This window comes from Narcine bancroftii, chromosome 1, assembly GCF_036971445.1.
Source record: "Narcine bancroftii isolate sNarBan1 chromosome 1, sNarBan1.hap1, whole genome shotgun sequence".
NCBI lineage: Eukaryota > Metazoa > Chordata > Chondrichthyes > Torpediniformes > Narcinidae > Narcine > Narcine bancroftii.
Genome location: NC_091469.1, coordinates 388,008,536 through 388,035,274, shown reverse-complemented (window position 1 = coordinate 388,035,274; position 26,739 = coordinate 388,008,536). Strand labels below are relative to the sequence as shown.

The 26,739-nt window shown below is 45.6% G+C and overlaps 1 protein-coding gene across 1 annotated transcript; it reads right to left on the bottom strand.

Annotated features, from left to right (window-relative positions):
* Positions 1-17,842: 17,842 nt before the first annotated feature.
* Positions 17,843-20,035, bottom strand: LOC138759106 (basic proline-rich protein-like). The gene has a single exon (XM_069929060.1). The coding sequence runs from the start codon at positions 20,033-20,035 to the stop codon at positions 17,843-17,845; it is 2,193 nt and encodes a 730-aa protein (XP_069785161.1).
* Between the last annotated feature and the right edge of the window lie 6,704 nt (positions 20,036-26,739).

Genomic DNA, 26,739 nt, shown 5'->3' with positions numbered 1-26,739 from the left:
TTGATTATCCAGGGCATCAAGGTTATTTGGAGAAGGCTGGGCAGTGGGGATGAATGGGAAAATGGATCAGCTTATGATTAAATGGCAGGACAGACTCGATGGGCTGAATAGCCTATTTCTGCTCCTTTGTCTTATGGTCTTAAGGCAAATGCAATGGTGGCCTTCCTATCTGGAGGAATAGCATGCAAGAGCAGAGATGAGATGTTGAGGTTTTATAAGGCACTGGTAAAGCCTCAATTAGAGGACGGGGTAGAATATTTGGCTCCTTATTTAAGAAAGGATGTGCTGGCATTGGAATGGGTTCAGAGAAGATTCACAAGAATCATTCCTGAAATGAAGGGATTAGCAATACGAGGAACATTTGGCAACTCTTGGACTGCACTCCTTGGAGTTTAAAAAAAAATAAGAGGGACTTCATAGAAGCATTTGGAATGTGACAGAGTTGTTTCCCATGGCAGGGGAGTCTCAGGCAAGAGGGCACATCTTCAGATTGAAAAGGTGACCATTTAAAACAGATGTGAAGGAATTTCTTTTCCCAGAGAGTCGTGAGGCTCTGGAATTTGCTAGCACAGGTAGCTCAGGAGGCCAGGTCATTGGGTGAATTAAGGCAGAGACTGATCTCTGAATAGTCAGGGTATCAAGGGTTATGGGGAAGGCATGGGGAGTGGGGTTGAGTGGGAGAATGGATCAGTTCATGATGGAATAGCAAAGCTGACTTGATTGGCCAAATGGCCTGCCTCTGCTTCTATACCTTATGGTCTTCTGTTCTGATCGTATACTTTACACATGAAAACTATCATGACTTAGATTCACAGATGCTATTAAAGGTAAGCTAGATAAGTACACAAAGAAAAAAGGAATAAAATGAAAAAATAAATAAAATTGAAAGTGAGAGAAAACAAGTTTGGGGAGTGGGAGAAAAATTCACTATGAGCACAAATGTTCCTCTGAAAAGCCCAAATTCTGGACTGTCGGATGTTATAATATCTAATCAGCAATCTGCATTCAAGTGTCGAGAAGGAATATTGAATTTTTTTCATCTGCTGTTTACATATTAAAGTAACAAGACAGTTTAAGTGATAGGATAGTTCACACTAATTTGCTAAAAGAAAAATTCTAAAATAACATTATAAAGAAGGCAAATCACTCAACACTAAACTTCATTTCTGCATTTCCCATGTACAAACAATATAATCTCTGCACATGCATTTATATGCAACTCTCCTGTCTTTGGCTAGAGAAAAATCTAATTTAGCAATTTTTTTAAAGAATACATTGCAAATTATGAATGTTTCAGTTCTGAGATTCGATTCTTGGCAGCTTGCTCAATATTAGCATGTTAAGCAAATATTTGCCAATTTCAGAACTTGCTACTTGCAGCTGCAAAGTACTTATTTAACCTGAGCATAAATCATGTTGGTTCAACTTAGTTATACTCTGTGGACAAGATTTTATGATCACGGCATCGTTTAATAATGGGTCGGTTGTTGCCATGAGTTCATAAAGGTATCAAGTGCATTTAATCCATATTACCTGAGGCAGAAGCTCTTCTGTCAATCTCAACCAGCAGTATCCAGTTGCGAAACAAAGCCGATAAATATTTCTTGGCAGGATTGACTTCATTTCAGCTTGGAATGTCACCAATTATAGTTTAACAAATGTCTGGATTCCTTCAAGGTCAGGAAATTATCAATAGCCAATTGACCCATTAGTCCCAAAGACATATAGTTCATGATTAGGAATGGGTTTTACCACATCTGATCCATAGTCCTTCCTGTGATCCTATCTTTGTTATTCTGTCAATACAATGTTTTTTGGCTGTGGTCCAGCAAGGCTAAACTGTTGCAGATCAGAGGATGCAGGTTCAAGCCAAATCATCCAGCCCAGACCCACTACAGATTGTTCTCCAAGGTTATCTGCAGTCTGCTTCATTGAACAGCAGTTTCCCTCCAACAACCATGTTCCAACCACTGAGATTCCTCTGTTTAAGACCACTGAGGCAAGCACAAACATATCAGATACCAATGTAACAGTGCCCAATGTAGGGCAGCAAAATAGATCTGGTGAATGAGATGGGTTTGTGCAGCCCAGAAACATTTCCCATTGTAGGGGCTCCACAAGGTTTACTTCATTTTGCTTCTGGCAACTTACTTTGTTCGTCATCCTGGGTGTTTTGACAGTTCCCAGGAATCCCCAGTGCAAACATCATTCCTTTAAATAAACAGCCAGTGCACCCATCCAGGAAACGTATGGGGACCAGAAGAGTGTTGGAAGTCAGAGAATGGAGAGGCTCAGCTCTCTCCCTACTCACGTACCATGGATCCCTCGGCTCAGGTACAACCTGCTTCTAGGATACTGACAAGGTACTGGGATTTGAGCTGGGCCTGACTCCAGGGACCAGAGATCAAAGAACCAGGCCAGATCTAATCCTAGCTTCCAGGCCTGAATCCAGGCACATTCACCTCTTGTTCATTGTACTGCTGGGTAAAATTTTCAGTGGGCACATGTCCTCAATCAGATGGAAACTACCAAATATTCCATATGTAGTCCCATCAAATCCTAGACATAATTGAGTAAGACATCTTTATTTCTTTACACATATCCTCTGAAAATAAAGGCTAACATTCTGCTTGCTTTGCTAATTATTTATTCATCTGTATTTTAGCTTTTAGGTACTCATGTATGATGTCAACATTACCTAATTTAGCATCATTTAAATACACTTTGCTTTTCTATTTTATGAAGCAAAGTGGATAGCTTCACGATTCCATTTTATATTCCACCTGCCATATTTTTTTTTGCTCACTCACTCACTCAGCTTGTGAATATCACCTTGAAGCATCTTTATATCCTCCTCTGTCCTGAACAAGTTTTGTTTCATCTGCAAACTTTGAAATATGATGAATGATTTCCACCGCCACCCCCCCCCCCACCCCCCACCCCCACCCAATGCATATATTGCTTCATCACTGGAAATGTCACAAATCCCTGGAGCACAGTACTGGTCGCAGACTGTCAACCAAAGAAAGCTCAGTTTATTGACTTTTACCTGATATACCAAGTCTCAATCCAGAACATTCTATCATCTCCAAATTCATGAGCTCCAACCTTTTATGTAGCCGTCATCAAGAACAACACATCCGATGCTTCCCACTTACTGGATTTCTGATATTCATTACATCATCAGAACATCCTTTTTCAAGAATGCTTCCAGGATAAAAGACAGTTTCAAATGGAGATACTCTGTAAGCTTGGATTATTCTCCCTTCAAGTATAAAATGTTAAATGGAGCTTCAACTGAGGTTTTCAAAATATTAATAGGTTTTACAAGATTAAGTAAAGATAAGCAATTTTGAAGGAGCAATGAAGCAGATTTGACAATAACTTTCAGAGTTGCATTGGCTAAATTTAGTAAAAGAAAATATTTGCATGTCTGTGAAGACAGAATGAAAATGATTGCTTAGCTTGTTTAAGTAGACCGAGTGCACACCTTCCAGGCAAAATCCCCAATGGTTTAAATCAGTGGTTCTAACCTTTTTATTTCCACTCACATACCGCTTTAAGTATTGCCTATGCCATGGGTGCTCTGTGATTAGTAAGGGATTGCTTAAGGTGGTATGTGGGTGGAAAGAATAAGGTTGAGAACCATTGGTTTAAATTGAAATTGTTGGCCTTCACTAAGGTCCTCTTTACTAGTGAACTCCAAGGTCTTCACAACTGTGATTTTTTTTTTGCATGGCTAAATAGTTGTTGATTCTCATGGTTGATTCAGAGATTTGAGTTTTTTTTTTAAAAAGAGACAAAATTAATGCCATGACGGTTGGTTCAGATGGATATAAAAAGATTCCAAGGGCATTGCTGAGAAGTAGAAGAGAGTAGCTATTTCTGGTGTTCTGGATGATATTTATTTCTCAATCATCCTTACAATTAAAAGAGCAGAAAATCTCGAATCAGCCATTCTCAACTTATTTTTTGGCTATGGATGTCCCTCCTTAGGACTCTGCTCAAAGTTTATGGGTCCATTTTCCTGTGAAGCAGTTACATTTCATTGATTTCTTCTTGTAATTGAAGATTCTAACCTATTTTTTAACCTGTTTTTTTTCTTAATTTCCAGCTCTTGGTTCTGCAGAGCTGAGAACCTTTTTTTTAAAACTTGCAGCTTTGGGTTCTGCAAGGCTGAGAACATAATTGTTTTTAGAATCAGCAGACATAAGCAAAATTCTACCGAGGGGCCAGAGATGCTGTTATCTGAAGAAAGGACATCTGTGTTCCAAGAACATTTAATCTTCCTGCTTGTTTTGGTCACAGATTGTCAGAGGCCTAGCCTTGATGTAGAATAAACCATTGTATTCAAAATGATAAGCTGAAAATTATGTTATTCGTTAATTAATCTAGCATGCTAGCTTGCTTGCTTATCTTTCTTGCTGTGCTGGGAATAGGTGCTTGGGTAAGCTGTTTTTGGGTAGTATAAGCCATGGTCCCGCTGCTGAAGTTTGAGACTCTCTGAGAGGTGGCAACATCTCTCAGCAAGAAGAAGAACTTCTGGAGTCCTGCCAACGTCCCGGTCAGGAGAGGTGGAGAAGCTGCTACCGTCAGTGTGCAGTCGTTGCCTCGCTTCGGCAGTTGGGACCAGTCCAAGTGTTGATAAGTCTAGTTGGGAAGGGCTTGCATATTGTAGTGTGAAATCAGCTTTTCAATTTGTAATAAACATTTGTATAATCTGAACTGCTCTCGGTGTGTGTGTCTATTTTCTTTCGGTAGTTCAAACACTGTGACCAATCTAAAACGAACAAAGTGAGAGGTACAAATTCATCCAAGACAATTGGTGCTGCGAGCAGGGTTGGTCTCAAGATGTTTCGCCGAAAGAAAGAGATGAGCCCTGAGCAGTTCTTGATTCCTGGATGGACTTCCAAAGACGATGGGTTTGGCATGTTGGCCAATACCCTGTCTTTGTTGGGACCACCCATTAGTTGGGATGAGAAGTTAGATTCATCAAGTGCACCTCTGGGAGAGCGGGTTGCCACTCTCCTTAGAGAAAGAAAATTTCCTGATAACAAGGGGACGCTGACGGATGGTTTTTGGTTGCTGGCCACAGCCTTATGCCACTCCGTTCAGCGTGAAGCAGAATCAGTTCAAAGAGAAGTAGAATCTCAGCGTAAGAGAAAGCAATTGGAGGAGGAGCTAGACGCCATGCGACAACGCTGTTCCATGATGAGCGAGATTGTTCGCACCAGTCAGGACAGAGCCAAAGAATTGCAAGATAAGCATGTCCAAACGATCTGCCGTAATATTAAACTCCGGCAGCAGCTCTGTGCAGATAAGGAAAGGCAAGGAGTAGAACCCGATCCATATCGTATTCGTGCCATGATAATGAATGGTGACGATCCTGATGTAATTGAGGATTGGGATGGGAATATCTGGAATTATGACCATGGTAATAATACAGATACTCCTCAGCATGTGTCTAACATACTACCCTCTCTACCTGCTGTTCACGCCCACCCCGTAAGGCAGCAGACTTCCCAAACAGACAGAAGGGGAGATGATGTAAGGGTAGAGATGGAAGGGATAGATACCTTGGTCTCCCAAGTGGACCCAGGGGAAAATACCCAAACCCCTGCTTATACTCCATGGCCTACTCCCTCTATGGGATGGCCTCGACCTCCTCCCCTAGACTGGGTGGAGGGTCCTGTGGGCCAAAGTGGGAACAGGGGTCGGAAACAGTCAATGATGCATGATTTCTCTGTAAAAGAGCTGGCTGCCATTGGAGATCGATTTAGGCAAAAGGCAGGAGAAACTCTGGCGGCCTGGCTCCTGCATGTCTGGGAACAAGGAGGGGGTAATGTATTTTTAACCCCTGAGGAATTGTTGGGATTAGGAACATTGTCTACTGATATCAGAGTCACTGCTGAGCTGCGGGGTAGAGGGAGAGAGATGGATTACTTACTTACTACTCTAAGGGACGCCCTGCTATGAGTATACCCATCACCAGTAGATTGGGACTTACATTTGCAGAACAATTGGAGAACCCCAGAGGAAGGCATAGCAGTAATTCGTCAACAGGCCCTGGCCTCTGCCTTGTATGCAGGGCGTTTGAGGCTGTGGGTACATGGGGGGAGCCCTGATGAAGAGATATTCACGGCCGGAATGCACACCAGATTGGTTCGTTCCGCCCAACCCACTACACGGGAGCTGGTTCTGTCCGTAACTAGTCCACTAATTGGGCACCCTGTGTCTGAGGCGGTGCATGCCTTATCTGGGCTTCGAGAATTAGAACTGGGAGGTAAAATCCACTCATGTACAACCCGGGTTAAATCAGAAAAGCTGGATGAAAAGAGAGGGGCTGATGCTAATAATGGACTGACAAGAAAGGACCTTTTTCTAACCTTGTTAAAGTTAGGCTTACCTAAAAGTGATATTGATGGGAAACCTACTGCAGTCCTTTATGCCCTTTATAAGAGAAAAGCAGGGGAACATCATCCCCAGCTGCTGAGTCCTCCTGGCCCAGCTGTGCTTTCTGCTCCCCCTGCTGCTTCTATCGAGCAGGCTTCTTCTGCTCCAGTTACCCGTGATGAGATACAACAAATGGTTAACAAGGCACTAATGGATAATAGTGGCATGTGGGCCTGGAAGCCCCCGAACCCTACTAAAGCATGAAGGTGTGGGCAGGGCTCCCGTGTCTACACCATTGAGATACAGTGGATATACGGGGACCCACGGCCCTACATACCATTAACAATCCATTGGGGTGGGGGTAATGACCGCCAATATTTGGCCTTGGTCGATACCAGTGCGGAGCACTCGGTGATTCCGGGTAACTGGACCGACCTTTCAAATAGAGGGGTTGGGAGGGGCGGTCACCCTGGCAAAGGAAATAAAAGTCCGTGCCACGGTGGTTGATAGCCCTTCCCCTATCTGGTTACATGCTCTCGTGGCTGCTACTGACGAGTGTATCCTGGGTATTAATATGTTGGCCAGTATGGCCCTTAATACTAGCCAAGGGGGATTTGCATTTGGAATTCGGACTATTACAAAAAAAACTAGTAGTGGGTCAGGCTAAGTGGGATCCTGTGATGGTGCCACCCCCCATGAAACCAGTGTGCATTCCACAATATCGCCTCCCTGGAGGGCAAGAAGAGATTAGTGCCACCATTGATGCTTTGCAAGAAGAAGGGGTAGTGAGGCCCGCAACGTCGCCCTTTAATAGCCCTGTTTGGCCGGTCCAGAAGCCGGACGGCTCCTGGAGAATGACAATTGATTATCTCTTTTTGAACAAACATGCCCCACCACTTGCTTCGGCAGTTCCGGACATTGTTACCCTTATTGAAAACATTGCTACTGGGAACTCAGGAACATGGTATGCTGTCATTGATCTTGCTAACGCCTTCTTCAGTATTCTTATAGCTGAGGACTCACAGGATCAGTTCGCCTTTACCTGGAAGGGGCGCCAGTATACCTTCACTCGCCTCCCTCAGGGTTATGTACACTCTCCCACTATTTGCCACAGCCTAATTGCCCGTGACCTGGAGACAGTGCCAGTATCGCCTTCCCTCTCGATTCACCATTATATTGATGATGTGATGACCCAAGGGGCCACGGAAGAGATGGTACAGGAAGGTTTGGAGAGTGGCATGCTGGAGAACAAGTGGTTCCCGATAAAGTTCGCAATAAAATCGCAGACTTGGCCACTCCTACTAACAAACAAGAGACCCAGCGTTTCCTGGGGTTATTGGGATACTGGCGACGCCCTATTCCACACTTGGCATTGCTTTTACGTCCTCTGTATAAGGTTACCCGAAAGAAAAGAGACTTTGAATGAGGTGATGATCAGGAAAGAGCGTTCCAGTCCGCCAAGCAGGTTATTCTTCAGGCCCTGCCCATTGCACCCCGCATTCCAGATACCCCCTACGAACTACAGGTCTCCGTTACTGATGATGTGGCTTGCTGGAGCCTCTGGCAGAAACAAGAGGGTCGTCGAGTCCCGCTGGGATTCTGGTCATGTACCATGCCTGAGGCTGCCACTCGTTATTCTGCTTTAGAACAACAGTTACTAGCCTGTTACTGGGCCCTGCTGGAGACTGAAAGAATGACAGGTGATGCAGATGTTCAATTGAGACCTGCACTTCCAATAATGAATTGGGTTCTGGCTAATGATGCTAATCTAAAGATCGGGCGGGCGCAGCAGTCTTCTATTTTTAAATGGAAGTGGTATATTCAGAGTCGTGCAACCAGAGGGCCTGAAGGGGTGGGCCGCATACACGAACAGGTGGCTGATTTTCCGTCTCGTCATGAGGACGTTGAACCTGCCTTGCCCCCTCCTTTACCCCCTTCACCAGTTCAGTGGGGTAAACCATATGATTTGCTCACTCCAGCAGAACAAGAGGATGCCTGGTTTACTGATGGTAGCAGCCGGTGGGTGCAAGGAAAGCAAAAGTGGAAGGCAGTGGCTTACCATCCCAAGTCAGGAACTCACTTATCAGAGGAGAGGGATGGTAGCTCCAGTCAGTATGCTGAGTTGAAGGCAGTCACTTTACCACTAGATCCCCATGATCACCCTCTTCGCCTGTTTACTGATTCCTGGGCTGTGGCTAATGGACTTGTAGTATGGATGCCTGATTGGCAAAAGAATGACTGGATGATACATGACCGCCCAGTGTGGGGCAAAGAGCTGTGGCAGCTGTTGTGGGATGCTTCCCACCACCGTGAGATAACTGTGTATCACGTTGATGCCCATACTAATGTGGCGAATAACATGGCACAACATAATGCAGTAGCAGATCAGCTTGCCACCATCAGCCGTGCTGATACCGTCCCCCTGGCTCGATGGGCACATGAACAGTGGTCATTTGGGGGAGAAGGGATCAGCTATGTGGGCCCGAACACATGCTTTACCCGTCCATTAGGACGATGTCCGCATGGTCGTGCGTACATGCCCAGAATGTCAACTTGTGAAGTCCCGTGTCGTTCCTCCTGGTCCTCATGGCCGAATTTCTGTTATTATTCAGCATGTCTCGAAGTCTGTTTGTGAGCTCCAGCGTCTGGGTATTGTGGCCAACAAGGATAGTTTGAGCCTTGGTTGGAATCCTTTTTCATGGTTAGCTGATACATTCGGGGGGTTGGGCACCATATTCTCCGTTGGTTGCTCGCATTATTGCTTGTTTTTGTGATTATTGTAGTTTTGATTTCTCTTTTACGCTCTTTTTGTACTCAAATGCTTGTCAAGTCTCGTGTCTGACAGCCTACGACCAAGGGGTGGAATGTAATGGAAGATTCTAACCTATTTTTTAAAACCTGTTTTTTTCTTAATTTTCAGCTCTTGGTTTTGCAAGGCTGAGAACCTGCTTGTGTTTTAGAATCAGCAGACATAAGCAAAATTTCACCAAGGGGCCAGAGATGCTGTTATCTGAAGAAAGGACATCTGTGTACCAAGAACATTTAATCTTCCTGTTTGTTTTGGTCACAGACTGTCAGAGGCCTAGCCTTGATGTAGAATAAACCATTGTATTCAAAATGATAAGCTGAAAATTATGTTATTCATTAATTAACCTAGCATGCTAGCTTACTTGCTTATCTTTCTTGCTGTGCTGGGAAGAGGTGCTTGGGTAAGCAGTTTTTGGGTAATATAAGCCATGGTCCCGCTGCTGAAGTTTGAGACTCTCCGAGAGGTGGCAACATCTCTCAGCAAGAAGAAGAAGAACTTCTGGGGTCCAGCCAACGTCCCGGTCAGGGGAGGTGGAGAAGCTGCTACCGGCGCCCTGACAACCTACTACAAGTGTGCAGTCGTTGCCTCGCTTCGGCAGTTGGGACCAGTCCAAGTGATGATAAGCATATTGTAGTGTGAAATCAGCTTTTGAATTTGTAATAAACATTTGTATAATCTGAACTGCTCTTGGTGTGTGTGTCTATTTTCTTTCGGTAGTTCAAACACTGTGACCAATCTAAAACGAACAAAGTGAGAGGTACAATTTTACCCAAGACACTTCTGTACTTCTCTCTTACTGACTACATAAAAATCATAAAAAATATTTTATGATTTTGGTCCCGACCCCCTCCCTTAACTGTGCTGTGCCCCCATTGAGAATGGTTGATCTAGATATTAACCTATCATTTATACTAAAAATTTGTTTCCTATATTCAACGCTGGTGGAATTTGTGACTGCCAGATGTAGACCATTTTATCTACAGAGGGAATGCACCAGTCTTCATAGTCGCAGTGTATGTCACTCCGGCACTAATGCCAAGGAGGCAATCCGTGAACTGTATGGGGCTATAAATGAACTGCAGACCACATGGCCTAACGAACTGATTATTATCACTGAAGACTTCAACCAGATGAACCTCAAGTAAGGGCTACCCAAATTGCATCAGTATGTGGACTTTGCTTTGAGAAGGGAAAACATGTTGGACATTTCGAACACGTATTGGGTGGAGCCCTGCCCCCACCTTGGATACTCAGACCACATCACTGTAATGTTAATCCCAGCATACAGACTGCTCATCAGATGCTCCAGACCAGTTCAGAAGCTGGGGGGGCTGGGGTGGGGCCATTCAAGAGCTCCAAGACTGCTTTGAGTGCACTGACTGGAACATGATCAAGGAAGCAACTGGTGGCGACTCCATCAATCTGGAGGGGTATATGGCATCAGTAACCAGCTACATTAGTAAGTGTACTGACGACATCACTGTGCCCAAGTCCATCACTACTTGCTCCAATCAGAAGCCATGGATGACTGCAAAGCTGCACGTGCTGCTCAGGAACTGAGACGCTGCTTTCAGAGTGGATGACAAGATAGCCCTAGCTATTACAAGGGAAAAGCTGTCTAAGTCCATCAGGAAAGAAAAGTGTGCACATGTCCAGCGCATTCACAGTCAATTCCTATACAGCAAGGACACATGATGCATGTGAAAGGGGATCCAAGATATCACCAACCACAAGACTACACCATCTACCTGAACTGATGATGCCTCCCTCCCAGACACACTGAACAACTTCTACATTCATTTTGAAGTGAAAAACAACATTGCAGCGAAGAAGACCACCTCTCCTCCAAATGACCAGGTGTTGTGACTTGCAATGGCTGTCGTGAAGAGAAAGCTAAGCAAAGTTAACCCGCATAAAGCTGTTGGACAAGATAATATTCCCGGCAGAGTGCTCAGGGGATGTGCGGCTCAGCTGGCAGATGTTCTCACCGACATCTTTAATATCTCCCTGAGAAGTGCCATGGTCACAACATGCTTCAAAGCCTCCACTATTGTCCCCGAGCCAAAGAAGTCATCTGTATTCTGCCTCAATGATTACCGCCATGTCACACTCACATCCATCATCATGAAGTGCTTCGAGAGGCTCGTCATGGGGCACATCAAGCTCCTGCTGCCCCGTCACTAGATTCCCTGCAGTTTGCATGCAGGCCCAACCGCTAGCCAGACAATGCCAAAGCCACGCCCTTCCATCTAGCCCTCACTCACCTGGAAAACAAGGACTCCTATGTTCGAATGTTATTTATTGACTTCAGCTCAGAATTCAACATTGTCATACCACAGTACCTGATAAGGAAGTTGAGCCAGCTGGGTCTTAACACCTCCCTCTGCAAATGGATTCTCGACTTCCTGTCGGGGAGACCTCAGGTAATCCGGTTCAGTAACAGTACCTGCCACTTTAGTTAAGCATATCACCACCATTCGGGGCCCCAAACAGTCCTTCCAAGTGAGCATGGGGACCCCAGTACTGAGTGTTTACCCCACTGCTGTTCACTCTGTTGACCCACGACAGTGCAGCTAAACATCATCAAGTTCACTGACAACACGATCGTGATGGGTCTTATTAGTAAGAATGATGGGTACAGGGATGAGGTGCAGTTACTAACAAACTGGTGCAGAGCCAACAACCTGCAAAATAAAAGATAGTTGTTGACTTCAAGAGGGCCCTGGGGGAATCACGCTCCACTGACGGCTCCACTGTTGAGGTCGTCAAGAGTGCACTTGGCAGATAATCTTACCTGGTCCCTTAACACCAGCTCCATAGCCAAGAAAGCCCAGCAGCACCTCTACTTCCTGCAAAGGCTGAGGAAAGTTCATCTCCCATCCCCCATCCTCACTACATTCTACAGAGGATGTATCGAGAGCATCCTGTGCAACTGCATCACCGCCTGCTTTGGAAGCTCTACCACCTCGATCCGCAAAACGCTGCAGAGGATAGTGAAGTCTGCAGAAAACATCACTTGGGGGTTCTCTTCCTACCATGAAGGACGTCTGCAACAGTTGATGCAGGTGAAAGGCAATAAACATTGTGAAGGACTCCACACACCTCTCTTGTAAACTTCTGCCATCTGGTAGGAGGTGCAACAGCATTTGGGCTCTTATGTCCAAATTGGGCAACAATATTTTCCCCCCAAGCCATCAGATTCCAGAACATTAATGGATAGGGTACCATGGACTTTTACTGAACACATCTTAATTTTTAAAAAAGTTGAAGCATTTAACTTCTATTCTGACTTATATTTATGTAAATATGTTCCGTGGTCCTGGAGAAACGCTATCTCGTGCTAGCATTGTAGGAACGATAAATAAAGGTGAGTTGACATTATAATTTACTTAATTTTTCAATTGATTGGTTTTAAAATGCTTTAAGATATCATGAAAGTTGTTGTATAATATATTGTTCTTTTGCTCATCAAATTGGAAAAACTGATCAGTGAGATGTGCCACACATTACCTGAAATAGATGTATGACAATTACTATAATGTACTGCACAAGTGGTAGAAATTTAGTTTCTGATTCAGAAGATATGGGATTCAAAACCTATTGTAGTTACTTGAGCAGAAGCTAGCTAAAGAAGTTGCAATGGGTTAAATAGAAAAGAGTGACAATTTATGCAGAATATGAAAAGCCACACAGATTCGATGGATCAAATAACCTGCTACTCTGCTCTACATAATGTATAATTATCTTTCTTGATTGAGAGATCTTGTGGTGTGCAAACTGGCTCCTGCAGTTCCTACATTACAATAGAGACAGAGCGATGTGATGTCTGTGTTCATCTCAAGAATTTGTGTACTAAATCACACCTCAAAATTATTTGCTTTTGAAGTGCATTTACTGTCATTTTTGCAGGGTTCAAAATTATTAGACTAAACTTCACATCAAACTGTCTATACTAAATGTACATTTTACACTCATGAAAAATGTGCAAAACCTATTTAAAAAACTTAAACCGATCAATTGTGAATCTGAAATTTCATTTCCATGTTCCGAGATATTTACAAATGAATGCATGTCACTGTTAACAAATAACGTGATTTATGAATATTTCCAACATTTTCACACTGAAATTTTAAGTTAATAGCCAAAGAAAGAATTTAAATTGCCTGATAACTTATGAGGGTCTGAGTGGTGCCTTTAATACACCAAATAAATCCAAGTCTTTTTATTTTGCAGTATGATTCATGCAAATAGCTATTTACCCTGAGGTTTGCAGGAGGTCACAGAGAAAGGGAGGCAACCTATGGTTCACTTCACACCAAGACATGCAGTAATAGAATTCCCTTTTCTTTTTATTCCCTTTTCTTTGCGGTGAGAACACCAGTTTCCCAACATAGCAGAATGGAGCCTAAGCAGATGTCTATTTTAAGTATACAGAATAGAAAACTGAGTTTTAGAACTGGAGAATCAAGGGGTTGTAACAAATACTGTTGGGTTGGGTTAAGCAGGTACTGGTGCATGGAAGCATCATATATTAAGCCAAAGGTTTACTCATTTCATCCATTCAATTGAATCTCTTGTGGCCACAATCAAAATTTGACCAGAGAGTTTGCCCTTCAATGCAACTCTGGCACAACCAGTTCTGGATGTTCTTATATCTGGATTTTAGTCATTTACATTTTTAATCAAAGCAGAACATTAACAGAACTCAAAGAATGCTGGCCTCTAAATTTAGTAATAAGGATGTTTTGAAAAGTACAATACCTGTACGACACATTTTTTAACAGCAGTAACAATTTAAATACAATCATGAAAATATATCAGCTGTAGAATCCTGTTGTGTACCTTTATCAGTAGCAGCTCACGATTGCAAGTGCTCTCCAGCTATCTCTTCTGTTATATATTTGTATTGCAACAATCATCTGAAATAATCAGAACATCAAGGCACTCTTTGAAACTGAACTTGACAGCTTGGTGTACAGGGGGTTGCCTGAAACCATCTGATATGCTTAACTAAAGTGGCAGGCTCTATTTTAATTTTACCTACTTAAAATATAAAATATATAAAGCCTTGAGATAGAGTAAATTTTCAATGTACAATACATAACAGATTTGAAAAGATAAATTTAAATATAGACATTTATGTATTTTCAGAGTACTTCCCATATGCAGGAGTGAAACATGCAAGACTGCAGATGCAGTGAGTGAAGTAAAAAGACAATGCTGGAGTTAATGTCACCTGCAACATGATCCCACCACCAGACTCATCTTCTCTTCTCCTCCCCTCTCCATCTTCCATAGAGACTGCTCCCTCTGTGACATCCTTGTCCATTCGTCCCCTCCCACCAATCACCCCCTTTGCATCATCCTGTGACCACAGAAAATGGCACACTTGCACCCACACCTCCTCACTCACCACCATTCGGGGCCCCAGATAGTCCTTCCAAGTGAAGCAGCATTTCATTTGTGAATCTGTGAGAGTGATCTACTGCATCCAATGCTCCCATTGTGGACTTCTCTACCTCGGAGAGACTGGACGTGGACTGGGAGATCACTTCGCTGAGCACCTTCGCTCTGTCCTCATCAAAACTGGGATCTCACAGTGGCCAACCATTTCAATTCTGCGCCCCATTCCCATGCCACCATGTCTGTCCATTGCCTCATGCACTGCCAAACCAAGGCCATTCATAAATTGAAGGAGCAATGCCTATATTCCATCTGGGCAGTAAACATTTGGATAGCATTAACACTGGCTTCTCCCTGTTCTCCTCTATCCCCATTTTCTTTTCTCCAGCTCTCCATTCTCGATTCACAGAGCTATGCCCCTCTCCATTTTATTTTGTGCTCTCCCTCCCTCATGCACTATTACCACTTGCAAGTAGGACTGCACTCTTTCCCCCTGCCCCCTCGCCATTTTATTCAGGCACCTGTCTACATTTTGTATATACCGTGATGAAGGACACAATCCAAAAACGTCAGTGATGTATCATTATCCTTGCTATCTAAAGTACGCTGTTTGACCTGCTGAGTTTCTCCAGCAATGTGTTTTCACTGACTTTCTGCAGGCGTCAATGTGTGCACAAGTACAATGCCAATTGCAAGCTATCCTTTCTCATGACTGCTCTATCATGTGACTTTGAAATTTTAAGTTACAGTTCACTTTTGAGATTTTTTTTCTTAAGCCTTGGTCTAACTTTTTTTCTGGAAATCGAGATGTTGAAATTGTTCCTGCGAGCAAGTTAAGAGACAGGGAAGAATTACCACCTGCCACATCACCCTGTAGTGAAAGAAAATCTGAGATTTTGAAATGTGGTCAATCTTCGAGCTATGCACAGAAACACACATTTTCATCTTGGAGCCCAATGGCTAAATAATGCACAAAGTACTTATTGAATTATTTTTTTAAAACCATGTTGCCTCCATCAATTTGTGGTTATGATCACCAGTGAAGCAGTTTGTGTTTAGCAGGCCCCGCTTACTGTTCTTTTGTTTCTTACATTATGTGCCAAATTGAAAAGATTAACTGAGAAGCACAAATACCCCTGAATGGTTATTGGTGCAGAAACAGGACACACTTTGCAGCCAGCTGAAACACTTTTGTCCAAGACTTACATTTGTAATTACCACCAGCATCTTGATTATCCCTTTGCTTGTACTTCTGACCACAATGGCTCTGAAGGGACTCAAGAGAGTTGGTTTATTCCAGTCCTCTGCTTTTTGGTTAAAAGCTATCTCCTGTAAGCAGCAGAACAAATGGCAGCAAATTAGCTCATGTTTCAGACTACTGTATACATTTCAACCACTGCTTGAGCACATTTTTGACAAGGTTAAAGTAAAACAGATTTTGGTTTCAAAGTGTTTAAAACATTAGGTGTGTTGAAATTGCAGCTACTCAGGTAATGGTCATCTTCAATATTCCCCACCATTCCTTTGTTTTAGTTTTGGCCTGGTCCATCGGTTTTTAACCGGTTTTAATCTTTCATTAAAATTAATCAGACACCTTGATTAAACAACCTCGTTATGTAGAAATTGATTTCTGATAATGTTGCTTTATTCAGAATCACTCTCATTTTTGATATGACCACATAGCAAAATAAATTGGTTCCAGAACTCGGGATAACCCAAAATGCCCTATTCAGTGATTTTTTCCTTTGATTTTCTTTGAACCACACAAAGATTCTTTAAAGTCCATTTATTACTTTGCCATTGATACAAAAGAGCTATTCTCACAGATCCTGGTGCCATTCTGCACAGGTTCAGAATAATCATCAAATTTCTCAGCAGTGTGCTTTCTGGTTTTCACTTCTGACATTTCAAACAAAAGAAAAGAGGTTCCAAAATGAACAAAACATTTGTAACATACTTAGTCACCTTTTCAATCCAAAGTTCCCCCTTCAATTCCTGCAACTGTCATCGATTGTTACTGGTTAATCACAATTTGATGATTTAGACAGTGGGCATTTGCAAATATTACTTTCTTGATGGTGTTGAGCTCCTGTTGGGTTTGTGATTACTTGAATGGGTTCATGTACTGGAAGGTGGTTTTTCCAACAACCTAGAGGGGAAAAACCTCACAAAGAATAGCGTATACAGAGCCGTTGTCATACCCACACTCCTGTTCGGCTCCGAATCATGGGTCCTCTACCGGCATCACCTACGGCTCCTAGAATGCTTCCACCAGCGTCGTCTCCGCTCCATCCTCAACATTCATTGGAGCGACTTCATCCCTAACATCGAAGTACTCGAGATGGCAGAGGCCGACAGCATTGAATCCACGCTGCTAAAGATCCAACTGCGCTGGGTAGGTCACGTCTCCAGATTGGAGGACCATCGCCTTCCCAAGATCGTGTTATATGGCGAGCTCTCCACTGGCCACCGTGACAGAGGTGCACCAAAGAAGAGGTACAAGGACTGCCTAAAGAAATCTCTTGGTGCCTGCCACATTGACCACCGCCAGTGGGCTGATATCGCCTCCAACCGTGCATCTTGGCGCCTCACAGTTCGGCGGGCAGCAACCTCCTTTGAAGAAGACCACAGAGCCCACCTCACTGACAAAAGACAAAGGAGGAAAAACCCAACACCCAACCCCAATCAACCAAATTTCCCTTGCAACCGCTGCAACCATGTCTGCCTGTCCCGCATCGGACTTGTCAGCCACAAATGAGCCTGCAGCTGACGTGGACATTACCCCTCCATAAATCTTGGTCCGTGAAGCCAAGCCAAAGAGAAGAGAGGGGAAGGGGTGTAGCAGAGGGACATGAATGTTTGATTGCAGATGTCTTTCACCAGTCCACAGTGACAGGGACGTTCAAGGTTCAAGTTCCTTCCTTCAATGGCCAAAAATAAAATCTCTGAATGCAAAGGTGAGCAGAAAAAGGCATTCTGCAAGTTATACTGAGCTTCTGCCTTTATGTTTGTGGGAGTTGAGGCCAAACACTTGCTGGGACTGACACAGAGAGTGTGATACATCAATGGCCAAAGCTACTGTGGACCCAGAAGCTGAGATTTCCTGACAACATGGACCCAAGCAGTAAAGCAAATGAGACTGCAGGAGTAAATGTTCTGGGGGTAGACAGTGACAGATATGATTGAGCTGATGCCTCACAGCTCCAAATGTGGGTTCAATCTTGACCTCAGATACTCTCAGTGTGGACTTTCATCCAGTTGCTCCCATTTCCTCTGACATTCCAAGATTGTATATTTCCCCTGGTTTTTTGGAGAGTGGCAGAATCTGGGGAGAATAAAATGAGATGGGGGCGGGGAGGGCCCCCGGTGGACGGGGCGGGGAGGGCCCCCGGTGGACGGGGCGGGGAGGGCCCCCGGTGGACGGGGCGGGGAGGGCCCCCGGTGGACGGGGCGGGGAGGGCCCCCGGTGGACGGGGCGGGGAGGGCCCCCGGTGGACGGGGCGGGGAGGGCCCCCGGTGGACGGGGCGGGGAGGGCCCCCGGTGGACGGGGCGGGGAGGGCCCCCGGTGGACGGGGCGGGGAGGGCCCCCGGTGGACGGGGCGGGGAGGGCCCCCGGTGGACGGGGCGGGGAGGGCCCCCGGTGGACGGGGCGGGGAGGGCCCCCGGTGGACGGGGCGGGGAGGGCCCCCGGTGGACGGGGCGGGGAGGGCCCCCGGTGGACGGGGCGGGGAGGGCCCCCGGTGGACGGGGCGGGGAGGGCCCCCGGTGGACGGGGCGGGGAGGGCCCCCGGTGGACGGGGCGGGGAGGGCCCCCGGTGGACGGGGCGGGGAGGGCCCCCGGTGGACGGGGCGGGGAGGGCCCCCGGTGGACGGGGCGGGGAGGGCCCCCGGTGGACGGGGCGGGGAGGGCCCCCGGTGGACGGGGCGGGGAGGGCCCCCGGTGGACGGGGCGGGGAGGGCCCCCCGGTGGACGGGGCGGGGAGGGCCCCCGGTGGACGGGGCGGGGAGGGCCCCCGGTGGACGGGGCGGGGAGGGCCCCCGGTGGACGGGGCGGGGAGGGCCCCCGGTGGACGGGGCGGGGAGGGCCCCCGGTGGACGGGGCGGGGAGGGCCCCCGGTGGACGGGGCGGGGAGGGCCCCCGGTGGACGGGGCGGGGAGGGCCCCCGGTGGACGGGGCGGGGAGGGCCCCCGGTGGACGGGGCGGGGAGGGCCCCCGGTGGACGGGGCGGGGAGGGCCCCCGGTGGACGGGGCGGGGAGGGCCCCCGGTGGACGGGGCGGGGAGGGCCCCCGGTGGACGGGGCGGGGAGGGCCCCCGGTGGACGGGGCGGGGAGGGCCCCCGGTGGACGGGGCGGGGAGGGCCCCCGGTGGACGGGGCGGGGAGGGCCCCCGGTGGACGGGGCGGGGAGGGCCCCCGGTGGACGGGGCGGGGAGGGCCCCCGGTGGACGGGGCGGGGAGGGCCCCCGGTGGACGGGGCGGGGAGGGCCCCCGGTGGACGGGGCGGGGAGGGCCCCCGGTGGACGGGGCGGGGAGGGCCCCCGGTGGACGGGGCGGGGAGGGCCCCCGGTGGACGGGGCGGGGAGGGCCCCCGGTGGACGGGGCGGGGAGGGCCCCCGGTGGACGGGGCGGGGAGGGCCCCCGGTGGACGGGGCGGGGGAGGGCCCCCGGTGGACGGGGCGGGGAGGGCCCCCGGTGGACGGGGCGGGGAGGGCCCCCGGTGGACGGGGCGGGGAGGGCCCCCGGTGGACGGGGCGGGGAGGGCCCCCGGTGGACGGGGCGGGGAGGGCCCCCGGTGGACGGGGCGGGGAGGGCCCCCGGTGGACGGGGCGGGGAGGGCCCCCGGTGGACGGGGCGGGGAGGGCCCCCGGTGGACGGGGCGGGGAGGGCCCCCCGGTGGACGGGGCGGGGAGGGCCCCCGGTGGACGGGGCGGGGAGGGCCCCCGGTGGACGGGGCGGGGAGGGCCCCCGGTGGACGGGGCGGGGAGGGCCCCCGGTGGACGGGGCGGGGAGGGCCCCCGGTGGACGGGGCGGGGAGGGCCCCCGGTGGACGGGGCGGGGAGGGCCCCCGGTGGACGGGGCGGGGAGGGCCCCCGGTGGACGGGGCGGGGAGGGCCCCCGGTGGACGGGGCGGGGAGGGCCCCCGGTGGACGGGGCGGGGAGGGCCCCCGGTGGACGGGGCGGGGAGGGCCCCCGGTGGACGGGGCGGGGAGGGCCCCCGGTGGACGGGGCGGGGAGGGCCCCCGGTGGACGGGGCGGGGAGGGCCCCCGGTGGACGGGGCGGGGAGGGCCCCCGGTGGACGGGGCGGGGAGGGCCCCCGGTGGACGGGGCGGGGAGGGCCCCCGGTGGACGGGGCGGGGAGGGCCCCCGGTGGACGGGGCGGGGAGGGGTCCCTGATGGATGGTGCAGACAGCGTGTTCCAGCCACCCATTGGAACCAGGAGGTAATAACTGCTATTTCTTCTAAATCATGTGGTATTTGTTCCACAGCTTTCATCTCCAAAGTCCAATCCTAAATCCTAGCTGGTTTGGAGGTGGGGTGATGAGTGTGGCCAGTAGCAGATAAAGGTGTCATTGGTGCAATTAAGCCCTGTGGAGAATTTATCCTGTAATCCTTGATAGTTACTGGAGATATTGTGAATAAAAAGAACTGAAGAAGGAACTCATCAGGTCAGGCAGCATTTGTGGAAGAAAAGGGACAGTCAAAATGTTTCAACTTGACCTGAAATGCCGGCTACCCCTTCTTCGTCTGGCTCCTCTGGTAGTATGCTGTTTTCTGCTAAAAACCTCAGCATCTCGGATATGGAACTAACATATTATAAGCCATTTCAAACCAGATCAGGAAATGTTCTTCACCCAGTGTTCAGTGAACCTGTGCAAAGGCAGCAAGCCAAAGAGTGAAGTTGAATTTCCCAATGCTGAAAGAATATGGGACAAAGTAAATAATCATTGTTGTTCTTTGCAGGGTATAGATTTAAGGTGAGAGGGGAAAAACTTAAAAAGAGACTGAAGTATTATTTTTATCCACACATATATACGGATATACGGAACAGCAGCTAGAGGAAGTGGTAATGGTGAGTACAATTGAGGTGTTCAAAAGACATTTAGACAGGTACCTGGACAGGACAGGTGAAGAGGAATATGGACCATACCTGACAAATAGGATAAACTGGGTAGATAACTTCATCAGAATTGGGTGGAAGGGACTTTGATTCTATGGATTGAAACGGGATACTATAGAATATGCCTGAAGGGCTATTGCTGTTTCTATTGTCCAAGTTTCTGCGTTTCCATAAATGATCCTGATTTTCCAGACCAGCACAATACTGTCTGATCTGATTCAGATCTGAATGCTTTAGCAGATTGTGCACCCTGACCCAAACTGACCTGAAGCTGAATCATAAAATCAGTCTCTGGCACTGGTCCTCATTTGATAACACACAGTTAAAAGTTCCAGTTCAAGAGCTGAGAACATTTCCACTTTTTAAACTGAAAATGTAGCCATTTATTCTTATTTAAAAAAAGGTTTAATCCCTCTTTAAAAAAAAGTGTGAACCAGTACAGGTTTGTAGGAGAAAGAGCCTGTTGACTTGATCTAATCACATCAGTATAGAATTGATTGAAACAAGAAAGTCTGCAGATTCTGAGATTGTAATTAATACACAAAAGTGCTGGAGAAACTCAGCAGATCACACAGCATTCGTAGGAGGCAAAGATACAAAGCGACTATGTTAGTCCTGTGCCCTTCATAATGGTGAGCCCTCACTTCAGGCTTCAAGTACTATTTTCTCCCTCTCAGAATAGGCTTTCTATCACACTTAAGACAGATATTAAACCTGATGCCAGGGTATCTCGCCATATATTAATGGAGTAGCACAGTTAGTGTTGGGTTTAGCACAACACAGCCACCTGGTTTCAAATCTGGCACTGCCTGTCAGGTGTTGGCACATTCTCCCCATGTCTGTTTGGGTATCCTTCAAGTACTCCAGTGCCTGCTACCCTTCAAAAGTTATCAGTGATATAAGTAAATTTTTAACTGGGCTGGAAGAGCCTGTTACCATGCTGTATTTCTAATTTTAAATATAATTCAGTAAAACCTCATTAGAACACAATAGTTGGGGTCCAAGATTTCATAACATGTTACAGCTTAGTTGCGGAACAGATGCATATATGTCAGAGTGCCCATGGATAATCAAACCCAAATATTACCAGTTTTTGAAGGATCCACTATCTACAACTAACAATTTCAATGAAAGAAAACAAGTGGATTCTTTTAATATTGATATTCTGAATCTAAATCAACTTATTTGGCAAAGTTTTGGGTCCACAGACCCCCCACACTATAAGCGATTCCGTGGATTAACGAATCGCATTCTAACGAGGTTTCACTGTATTTAAATATAAATTTTAAAATATAAATTAAAATGCTTACAGTAAATACATAAATAGAACAAAAAATGATTGTGCCTTACAGCAGATGGGAATCATCACATATTCCCGTTCCGAACTATTGCAGATCAAAATGATAGCCACGGAAATTGATATACCTGTAAGTAACAATGCATTCAGCAGGTTGAAAGACTGAGCGATTGACAGAAATGACAAACTCAGGAGAACCGCAGGTGATTCAGGCAGCCATCACATTGGCCCTTTAAGGAAGATCCAACCATGCAGAGGGGGCATTACAGGTTAGACCAAGACTCCAGGCCCCAAGTCTCCAACTCCCTACCATCCTTCTAGCTATTGCAAATAAACTGGATGAATTCAGAGCCAGTTTACAGCAGAAGGGGGACATCAGGGATTGCTGTGTGATGTATTTCACTGGAACATGGCTTAATGAGAGCATTCTGGACACCTTCACCTTCCATCGTGTGGACTAGACACTGGCATCAGGTAAAGGCAGAGGCGACGGCATTTGCTTCATTATCAATTCATCGTGGTGCACAAACATGGTGGTTATGTCCCAATCCTGCTCTCCTGACCTAGAACATCTGGAGATCAAGTGTCTTCCAAGGGAGCTCTCCTCTATCATCCGCTATGTACGTTCTTCCCCAGGCTGACATCAGATTGGCACTGAAGGGGCTGAGTAGTGTTATCAGCAACCACAACCCGATCATTGTAGGGGACTTCAACCAGCCCAGTCTGAAGAAGTCTCTGACAAACTATGACCAACACATTATCTGCATAACCAGAGGAGCCAACATACTTTGTAAAAAGATTTATTTAGTATTTTTTCAATAAAAATAAACAGACTTTTACAGAATAAGTAGTCTAATAATAAAACGGTAAAACAAACCCACCCCTCCCACAACAGATCCCTAAAGGGAAGCATTAAAAATAACCAAAAACATGCAGTAATTTACAATATTACTAAATCCATATTTTTCATATACGGTGTCCACATCTTAACAAAGTCATAATTATTATGTAAATTATATGTTATTTTCGCCATATAAATACACGACTTCAACTCTTGATGCCATCGAATTACATTTAACTCCGCTTCATCTTTCCAGGACATAGCAATACATTTACGAGCAACTCTCAATGTTAGGCGAATAAACGCTGTCTGAAATTTATCCAACCCCAAGTCCACTAATGGAGTAAAATGACCAAACAAAAAAATTTTGGATCTAAAGGAAATTGAAATTTAAACAAACTTTGAAGAAGATTCCTAATTTTAAACCAGAAGAGGATGAACTTTACCACAAAACCAAACAGAATGTAGAAATGTTCCAAAACATAATCCACACCTGAAACACAGATCTGAATTACTAAATCCATATTTTTTTCAATTTTTCAGGGGTCAAATATAACTGATGCAAAAAATTATAATTAACCATACTATATCTTACATTAATTAATTTAGTCAACCCATCATAACACATATTTTCCCAATCCACCTGACTCATCTCACAATTTAAATCATGCTCCCATTTAATCCTCAATGTATCCAATTCTTTTTTAACCATAGTATCTTGTAATAATGCATACATCTGATATAAAACCCTTATCTAAAAAATATGAAACCAGAGATTCAAATTTAGTTAACTTAGAAATTTTCATTTCTCTTCCAAAATTATCTTTCACTAATGCCCTAATTTGGTAATAAACAAACAGATAATTCTCTAAAATCCCAAATTTTTTTTAAGCCGATTAAATGATAAAAATTCACCTTCTTCAAAACAATCCTGCATTTTTTTTATTCCTTTAATCCACCAATCTAAAACTCTATTATTCAATGAAAAAGGAATCAATTTATTTTGATATATTGGGGTTTGAATTGATAAACTACCTTTTGATCCTATTAATAAATTCCTTTTAGTCCAAATTTCTAATAAATGTTTCAAAGTTGGTACATTATATTTATGTAGTAAGACAGTATTCCATTTAAATACAAACTGATGGGGACAAGGTTCCAATATCGCAGCCAATTCCACCCTAGCCCAACAAGAAGGGTTCAAAATATCTAACATATGATTAATAAATCTTAATTGAGCTGCTTCATAATAATTTTAAAAATTAGGTAATTGCAAACCTCCCAAAGCATACTACCAGGTCAATTTAAGCATTGCTACTCTTGCTAATTTTCCTTTCCATAAAAATTCGAACTACTTTATTTAAACCTTGAAAAAATTATTTCGGAAGAGAACAAGGAATTGATTGAAACAAATATTGAATTCGCAGAAAAATATTCTTCTTTATACAATTTACTCAACCTATTAAAGTTAAATGTAAATCTTTCCATTTAATCAAAACTGCTTTAATCTTTCTCATTAATGGTACATAATTTAAATTATACAATGATTGGAAATTTACATCAATCATTATCCCTAAGTACTTAATTTTATCAGTCCATCGAAATTTACTAATTTGTCTAGATTGATCATAATTTCCTTCAGAAATTGGTGGTATTTCACTTTTATTCCAATTCACTTTATATCCAGATAATTTACCATATAATTCTAAACAATTTTGCAAATAAATTAAAGATTGATCCAGATTAGTTAATATCAAAACATCATCAACAAATAAATTAATCATATTCATCCTGTCCAATCCTTATACCTGTAATATCCTCATTCTGCCTGATAGCCTGAGCTAACGGTTCAATGACTACTGTTACACCACCATTAAGAACACCTACCAAGCCATGTCATGTCCATGCTTTGACAAGTCTGAAAACTTGGCTGTACATCTACTCCTATTGTACAAGCAGAGACTGAGGACTGCAGCACCAGTGTGTCATAGTGATAAATAATATAGTTCGGTTCTCAACTATAATGCCTTGCAGGATAATATAGATTGGTTATCAATTTTAATGGCTGGCATGTTGCACAGGATCACAAGGGAGTAAAAAAAAACAGTAATGGTGGAATAAAAGTGAGCATATTTGAACTCAACCCAAGAGTGTTGACTTTATTTGATCTCAGGATACGGCACAGTGGTGAAGGTGATGAAAGTACATTCAAGAAGTGGAGGAGTACCTGCAGGACTACTTTGAATCAGTAGACTACACCTTATTCATCTTCAAACTTGAATGTCACATCTTCAACACTTCACTGCAGCAGTACATCATTCCTGCAGGATTTAAGACAGTCACCATCATCCCGCTACCCAAGAGGGTGACAATAATGGGCCTCAATGACTACTGCCCTATGCCACTATTATGAAATGCTTTGAGTGACTGGTGATGGAACCCACCTCCCAGAGATGCTGGACCCATTTCAATTTGCCTATAGAAGAAACGATTTCCCAGATGATGCTATAGCCTTGTCACTTCACTCCATCCTGGCCCACCTGGAGAATGACACCAGGCTGCTGTTCATCGACTTCAGCTCAGCATTTAAATATGATCATTCCCCAGAGGGTGGTGGAGAAGCTGTCCTCGTTGGGACTCAACAGCCCTCTTTGTAGGTGGATCCTGGACTTCCCAATGAAAGACCACAATCTGTCAAGGTCCATAGCAGTATGTTAAGCACTGTCACAGTGAGCACCTTCGCATCCCAGGGCTGTGTGCTCAGTCCACTTCTGATCTATAAATGCATCACCAGATCCAGCTCCAACAGTAGCATCAAGTTTGCAGATGACACAACAGTATTTGGCCTCATCAGCAACAATGATGAATCACACTACCGAGGAGGTGGAAAAGCTCATGAATGGTGCAAGAATAACAACCTGAATCTCAACGAGAAGAAGATGAAGGAGATGATCATGAACTTCAGGAGGACCTTCCTCTAGGAAGGATTACCTTCCACTATACATCAACAACTCTGTAGTAGAGAGAGTGGAGAACACCAATTTTCTTGGAGTTCACTTAACTAGTGACCTATTGTGGATATTTAACATCTGATGAGGAGGGAGCAACAGCATTACACTTCCTCAGAAGGCTGAGGTGAGCAAAGCCACCAGCCACCATTATGTCAACCTTCTACAAGACCTCCATCAAGAACACCCTGGCTGGCTATATCACAGTGTGATATGGTTGCTGTGGAGAAATGAATTGGAGGTCAATCCACAGGACCATAAGAGTGGTAGAGATGATCACTGGAGTCTCCTTCCCCCCCATCAACAATGATCTACCAGGGTTATTGTCTGAAGAGGATGTAAAAAATCATCGAGAACCCTTTCCAACCTGCACACAGCATCTTTTAGCCGCTCCCACTAGGGAAGTGATACAGACCTATCAGAACCAGCACCTCCAAGCTGAGGAATGGGCAGTGAGAATGCTGAACAACCAAAGAAAATGCTCACACTAACCAGTCTCTCATATGTACAAAACACTTAATTTATAGATGAAAGACGTCCTGCAGATGTATTGTTTGTCTGTATGCATGTTATGTCTGGTTGTGTGTCTGCATGTTTTGCTCTGAGGATTGGAGCACTGTCTTTTATTGGGTTGTACTTGTACAATCAGATGACAATAAACTTTGCTTGAATTCACAGGATAGGAAAATGCAACAAAGGGAGATCATATAAAGGTTTTATATCACTTCATTCAAAGACAAAGCAATGTCTCAAGAAAGCAGCCTCTCTTATCAAGGACCATCTTCTCACTGCTAACATTGGGGAGGTGGTACAGGAGCTGAAGACAAACATCCAATGTTACAAAAACAGCTGCTTCCCCTCAGCCATC

What these genes read in the sequence shown, in the direction of transcription:
- LOC138759106 (XM_069929060.1), bottom strand. Translation starts at nt 20,035, where the DNA reads ATGGGTGGCTGGAACACGCTGTCTGCACCATCCATCAGGGACCCCTCC.